A 7206-nucleotide genomic window follows, 5' to 3' on the forward strand; every position below is an offset into this window, starting at 1 on the left:
CCTTTGTGAAACATATCCTGCCTGAGTAAAATGTTTTAACTCGACTCTCGAGTCTATAATTGTGAATACATATTTGAGGGGTACTTTTTTGAGATCCTTACCATTCTTAATATAAGACTTACCCTTTTTAGTTATGCAAGTTACCCACTTATATACAGTATGTTATAGCTATTTCGGTGAGGAAGCAATTCTCTCAAACCGGAAGCAGGCACCCACACTGACAAACCTTCACAGATCAGGACCTCTTGACTGCCCATGTAGGGAGTATTATCCCAAAGAATTTAAGGAAATACAGCTCTGCATTTTGTCATAGTGGATAAAACTCCCACTTAGTCAAGGTTCAGCTTGTACTTGGTAAACGTTGATAGGTGAGTGCACACAGATACCAAAGGGTTCAGGGAGTTGATGCGGTAGTTAGTGGGTGAATCACATGCACTGTTCTTTTGAGAGGATGCTTCCGGTTTTAAATGGGAATTGTTAGGTTGAAATGACATAATTAACAAATCAAAGTCTAAAATAATGTTTTATGTGTTTGCTTTCAAATTAGAAATTGGTTATACTGTGAATGCATTGTCAATGCATTTTTAGTTTGCATTGTAAGGCCTGAGGTTTATTAGTGAAAAAGTATTCATTACCTGGCAAGGTGGCTTCTATAAATGTAAAGAGTCACGTTTTCAAAAACTAGTTGGATGTCCGCATAGTTTTCGGGGAGCCATCTAAACATAGAGGAGGTGTTTATTGTTTCAAGTGTTGTGTTACTATGCCGTGTATCCACTACATTTATAAACCACATGAACCACATCATCTATATTGAGATCTTTTAACTATCAAATGCCATCGGATACCACAAGTCAGCACCTGCTGAAGTTATACTCGTGAACAAAACACAGTTGTGTGTGAATCAAGTTGGTAAGAATTTCTTATTTTTCACCTTGTATTGAAGAATTTGCTTTTTGTATTAATAACCAAGTGGATGTCCTCTATCTATAGGGAATAAACAAACTAAGGCCACCGACAACAAACAAAAATCTAAATTTCAGAAAATAAATTCTCAACATCTCATGTTTACTAGGCCAGACTATGGCATATTTGCTTGTGTTAAGAATGCTTTGACACTGTAATGCATTATGTCAAGCAGGATTTTATTTAAAAGGACCTCTATATATATATCATTAATATGACTTTGTATCATAATGATCATATATTGCCTGGTATGAGAACGCTGTGAGACATGAGATATTTTTATCATCGCAGGTGATATGTGTGTTTCCATAATTATGATGCAGTTTTCTCATAGGCTTAAAAGATGATATTTTATTCATAAGCTGATATTAGTACAACAACGTCTGGCTAATTTAATGAACTTTATTAACACAACAACAAAACTGAATTCATTGTGAGTTTAGACAATTGTCTAGAAGTTGGACAAAATATTAAGTACATCAATTATTTCAAAGCTTTACAGTAGCATACGTTTTACAAAAGAAATATTCAGAAATGTGCAGTCAATATATAGCAAAGAAAAAATAACAACTTTACAATGTTGCTATGGCATATGTTTTCCAAAGGCAATACATTTTTCGCATTCAATATGTACTACTGTATATGAGAGTACAAAAATAACATCTTGTTGGCTCTAGCACGTACATGACAAATTTGAAAGAGATATGTCACTTTCACTAAAAACATTTAACTACGGAGCTGCATCCGTCTTAATGGTTTCCTTGATTGTGTGATCAGAGCTGGCTGAGCGACTGGGAGCCTGTTTCTCGAGTTTTCTTCTCTGTACTTTCACCAGTGTCTGTCTGGGATAGATGAAATACTCTCCTGCAGATGTTCTTGAAGATGGGGCTGGAGAAGTAGTAAACGACAGGATCCAACACGCTGTTGAGATAGGTCAGGCTAATGGTGATGTAAAACACAATGGTCAGGTCTTCCAGAGCAGAGCAGACTTCAGAATCGGGGAGTTTGCTGGCTAATTGTTTGGTCTGGATCCAAATCAGCAGCTGTGCGATGTTGCTTGGGAGGTAGCAAACGGTGAAGAGTACCGCAACCACGATGATGAACCAAAGAGCCTTCCTAATCTTTGCCTGCTGGGACAACTGCCTCCTTCTCAGGTGGCCAATAATGGTGAATGTGCAGTAGAGAACCACAAGCAGAGGCACATAGAACACAAGGAGAAACTCAAACTTGTGCCAGTTCAGATTATGGTGCATTTCAGTATCAACCATGAAGCTCTCACAGCGGGTTGTGTTGACGTGTTTCAGATGGAAGACATGAACTGTCAATGAGATGGTGAGCAACCACATTGCAAGTGCTCCCCACATGGCTTTGGCGATACTCAAAGAGTTGATGGGATGATGGGGATGCACCACACGCATGTACCTGTCCACAGCGATAGCCATCAAGAAGAGGGTACTTCCACTGCGGTTCAGTGCCAACATGAAGAGGCAGATGTTGCACATCGCGTGTCCAAAATTCCACTTGATGTTCGAGATGTAGTACATGGCACGGAAAGGCAAAGCCATGTTGAGGAAAAAATCTGCCATTGCCAGGTTGAAGAGTAACACCGTGCTGCTCTTCCATGGCCTCATGTGGAAGCAGAAGACCCAGAGAGCCAAACCATTTCCCAGGACTCCAAACACAAACTCTGTCCCCAGCACTGGCGGCAGCACTGTGGAAAGCAGGGTTCCATTGAAATAGCACCGCATGTTGAATAGGTGTTGCTCACTGGCTGCAGATCAGAGAAATAACCCCTTGACAACTGTCTGTAGTCTTTAAAGGGAAACTTCTGAATGGAAAAAAAAGTGTTTGTGGTTTTTGCATTGACAGGAAGCCTGACGCCGAAGGTTCTGCTTTTCATAAACTGTTAACACACAAAAGTTCTCTATATATCCCCAAAGATGATATATTTCTCCAGAAAGCTACAAAGGGGTTGACTAATTACTGCTGAGGAAACAGAAAGTAAGGAATAGTATCACTTCACAATACCCTTGCATGTGGAAACATACAGTATTTACCTTTTAAGTCTTGCATAAAAATCACTAATGAGTTATTTATTTCATTGCATCAATCTTCAATTAAAATCAATCCACTTGAATAAAGTCTGTAATCCTCCATGTGCAGGATCCTTCCCTGGAAGTTAACAACAAAGCAAAAACATGCATTTTACTTTTTACAAAAGTCAGTATTCAAAGAAGGATGTTGGTAAGATAACCAACCCAACAGCTTTACATTGCATGCGAAATGTGAGAAATTGCAGCAACTATGACAAGTCATACGGGACTGGTGTTACTCACCACTTTTACCTCAGCTCATTGTTGCTTGCCAAGAGCTACAACTGTGAAAAACCAGGCACCACTCCTCATCGCAACCTACAGTGAAGTCAGTGGCAGCATTATGATGCAGCAAAAAGAAAAAGACAGAGAGACTGCTCAGGAGTGAGAGGACAATGAATCAAGCCAACAGGTGCTGGACAAAAACTTGACCTAAAGTGAACATGACTTCAGACTGGGATGAAGGTCAAAGCCCATCAAAACACAAGTGTTTGTGGGACAAGTCCATTAATGTCACTGTCAATGTCCAAACTCAGACCTGAGGGTACCAGTTCACTGATGGGCTCTGTCCAGCCTACAAAGCACTGAATAAAGGGTCTGAACATATCAATTCAATGTCTCAGTCTCTGTTTATTGCTTTGATGCTGTTGGTTATCAACAAGATTCAAGTCTATAATGAAACCAGATTTTTTTGTTTTTAAGTGAAGGAATCTGGAAAGTCTGACATCATTTGTACAGATAGGTGAACAGCCAATTCAAATATTTGAATTGAATTAACAGGCAAATGAAAGTACAATAAATTCACATTCAGCACAAATGAGTCTTTCAGACAGCAACATATGTGCAGCAGCCATGTGAAGTAAACCGAAATGGTAATGCTTTTGTGTTTGTTTGAGTTTAATGAATATTTTACTGAATAATGCTTTTCACAGCCTTCCAAAGAGGAAGACAAGTGGGTTTGTGTGACTTCCTGTGGGTGGATCGGCTTTCAATATGCAATGAGAACATATTCTACAGAAGTTAAAGAAGCCAACTTAATTTTAGCAAATCCGAGAATTCTATTTAAGATAATGGACTCAGTGGTCATCCCCTCCCATGTCATTTTACTGAGGCCGCACAAAAGATGTGTGGGCAGTTTTTAAACTTTTTAAAAAATAGAGTCAAGGACAAATTACCCCCCCCAGACCGTGTTTTACATGTCAGTGGGGATATTCCGAGTTATTTTAGCAATTTTAAACCCGCTTCCCTTTCCTTTTTAGCTGAAATCATATCCCGTATGAAATCAACCTGATTTTATACAAACTAAATGTCTTGAAGAGGTTATTGATACAGTTGGTCCCAGTATTTTATTGATTATTAATAGCTCACTACTCGACTCTTAAACATGCTGTGGTCCAACCTCTTATAAAGAAACATGATCTTGATCCCTCTGTTCTTAGCAATTTTAGACCCATTTTTAAACTTCTGTTTTTATCAAAAGTTTTAGAAAAAGTGGTTTCAACCCAGCTTTGGGCTTTTATGTGTCTTAATAACGTCTTTGAGAAGTTTCAGTCAGGTTTTAGAGCTTTACAGCACAGAAACCGCCCTCTTCAAGGTATCCAATGATCTCCTTTAAGCAGCCGGCAGAGGGGAGAGCTCCATTTGAATTCTTTTAAACCTAAGTGCAGCCTTTGACACAGAGTAGACCATGACCTTTTAATCAACCGTCTTAAATCCTGGGTTGGCATCAAGGACGCTGCACTTAGTTGGTTTTATTCTTACCTTTCATTCTTACCTTTCACTCGGTCACCATAGGTAACTACGCATCCTCTACATCTCACATTACCTGTGTGTACCGCAAGGTTCAATTTTAGGTCCAATTTTATTTTCCATATACATGCTCCCACTTGGTGAAATCATTCAACGTCATAATGTCTCTTTTCATTGCTAACGCAGACGACATACAGATATACCTTCCCTTGAGACCTGATGACCCCAGAAGCCTAGCTGCTATTTTAGACTGTCTTAATGATATCAACTGTTGGAAGGCACAAAACTTTCTTCAACTCAACAGCTCAAAATCAGAAATCATAATATTTAGTCCCCCAAACGTTATCACTCCCATTGAAAGTGCCCTTGGCCCCCTGTCTGTTAACATAAAGTCCAACTTAGGAGAAGTTTTTGATTGAGATTTAAGCTTCAAACCACAAGTCACAAAAGTTTTCCAGTCCTGTTTTCTTCAAACTACAAGAATCTCCAAAATCAAGCTAATTCTCTCTCACCCTGACCTGGAAAAAGTCATTCATGCATTCAAGACTCGATTACTGTAACTCCCTGCTCTCTGGCATCAACCAAAAGTCACTCTCTCACCTCCAACTAGTTCAGAACGCAGCAGCTCGGCTTCTCACTGGTTTTAACAGACGACATCACATCACCCCAATCCTGGCTTCTCTCCACTGGCTCCCTGTTCATTTTAGAATTGATTTTAAGAATTTACTGTTCACTTTTAAAGCACCAAAGTCGAGGCTGAAAACTAAAGGTGACCGTGCTTTTGCCATCAGGGCCCCTCAGCTTTGGAACAACCTGCCTGATAAAGCTCGTAGAATCAGTAATCTCTTTTAAATCACTTCTTAAAACCCATTTTTACAGACTGGCTTTTATGTGATTTACTGTTTTATTTTTATTTGTTAATTTTACTAAATTATTTTACTAAATTATTTAATTTGCTGGGTGAAGTAAATGAGCAGCATGGTGTAAGACTGGTGTGATTTGTATTTAAAGTATCAACTGAATGTATCAATTTAACTGTTGTGCATGTTCATGTAAATCATGAGAACTCATCTTTTAACATTGTTAATAAATACATAATCAGAAAAAAGAAGAGTAGTTTTAACATGATATTTGAATCTAATACTGTATTTGGAGAATGCTTTAGAAATAATAATAAAGGAGGCTCTGAAAACAACATAGCAGTGCATTCTTTTCTGTGGTAAATGTAATGCTTTATGTAGATTTTTTTAGTTAATCGACAGTGTCAATTAGTCATGTTGAATGAATTATGTGGAGAATGAATTGGTTCTTTCATAAACATTAATTAATAATCAGAGCCAACAGAAGGCTGAAATGGGTTATTAGAGCTCAGTTTGTAAACCTCTACTGCTGTCTAGTGGATAACATTTGAAAATGCTGCCTTTGCCATATGTTTAGGAGAGGAGAAGCATGTTTCCTCAACTGTGGGAGAAAACTTTTTTTCTGTGCTTTTGGATTGCTATCCATAAAAGAAGGCCTACCCTTCCGCTTAGCACTTACCTAGCATCTACTGTATTCATACTAGCTTATTGCACTTATTGTTTTTATATTAGCTTGTGGCACTTATTGCATTCCTTTGTTTCTGCACTGTACGTTGGCTCTGGTTTATGCTCTTAGATGCTTGTTTGAGGTAGGGACATGCACTTATTACTTCTGGTGACTAGTTGTTCTCTCGAAAACCGATGTTGAATACACTTATTGTAAGTCGCTTTGGATAAAAGCGTCTGCTAAATGACTGTAATGTAATAAACCCACGCAAGTGCTGAACTATTCTCACATGACTTATCAGTCGCTCTCCTGTCACATGCCAGGGCTCCCACTCAGTAATTTATCAATGGATGTGAGTTGGGCCTTGCCAGTTCACAAAAATGTGAAAGAGCCAGTTTAGCCTGCAGGGCAAACACTTCCTTTTGTTCCCTTCTCTGTCCCATCACCTGCATACTTGGGAACAAAACATCATGGTCACAACTCCACCCGGCGCAAAACAAACGGCAAATTCCAGTCCTACAACATTGAAGAGATCTGAAATGTCAGAGCCTATAATGTACAAAAGAAACAACTGAAGTGTTAGTTTTCTTATTCCAGTGTCAAACAGCAGCACATGAGATGCATGTTGTCCAATTTTTGAATGTATGACCATTTGCTTTGTATCTTTTATTCTTTGAATGGATTTCTTTCTGAAGGTTTGGGCTGAAGCTGTGAAATGATAAAAGATGAAGGAAACAGACAAACAAAACAAGTTATTCCACATACCTCAGGTCATGTCAGGCAAGTCGAGTAAAGATGGACAAAGCAAGAGGCACCTTGTTGGTTCCAAATCCATTAAAGAAGGATACAAGGGAGTGTGAGAGGAACATATATT

General features: G+C 38.8%; 1 protein-coding gene across 1 annotated transcript; it reads right to left on the minus strand.

Annotated features, from left to right (window-relative positions):
* Positions 1-1307: 1307 nt before the first annotated feature.
* Positions 1308-2994, minus strand: LOC142957604 (hydroxycarboxylic acid receptor 3-like). The gene has a single exon (XM_076099532.1). It carries the CDS (start codon positions 2709-2711, stop codon positions 1737-1739), a length of 975 nt encoding a protein of 324 aa, XP_075955647.1. The 5' UTR covers positions 2712-2994; the 3' UTR covers positions 1308-1736.
* Positions 2995-7206: the final 4212 nt, after the last annotated feature.

The sequence above is a fragment of the Anarhichas minor genome, unplaced genomic scaffold (assembly GCF_050575085.1).
Source record: "Anarhichas minor isolate MPS153535 unplaced genomic scaffold, ASM5057508v1 ptg000025l, whole genome shotgun sequence".
NCBI lineage: Eukaryota > Metazoa > Chordata > Actinopteri > Perciformes > Anarhichadidae > Anarhichas > Anarhichas minor.

What these genes read in the sequence shown, in the direction of transcription:
- LOC142957604 (XM_076099532.1), bottom strand. Translation starts at nt 2,711, where the DNA reads ATGCGGTGCTATTTCAATGGAACCCTGCTTTCCACAGTGCTGCCGCCA.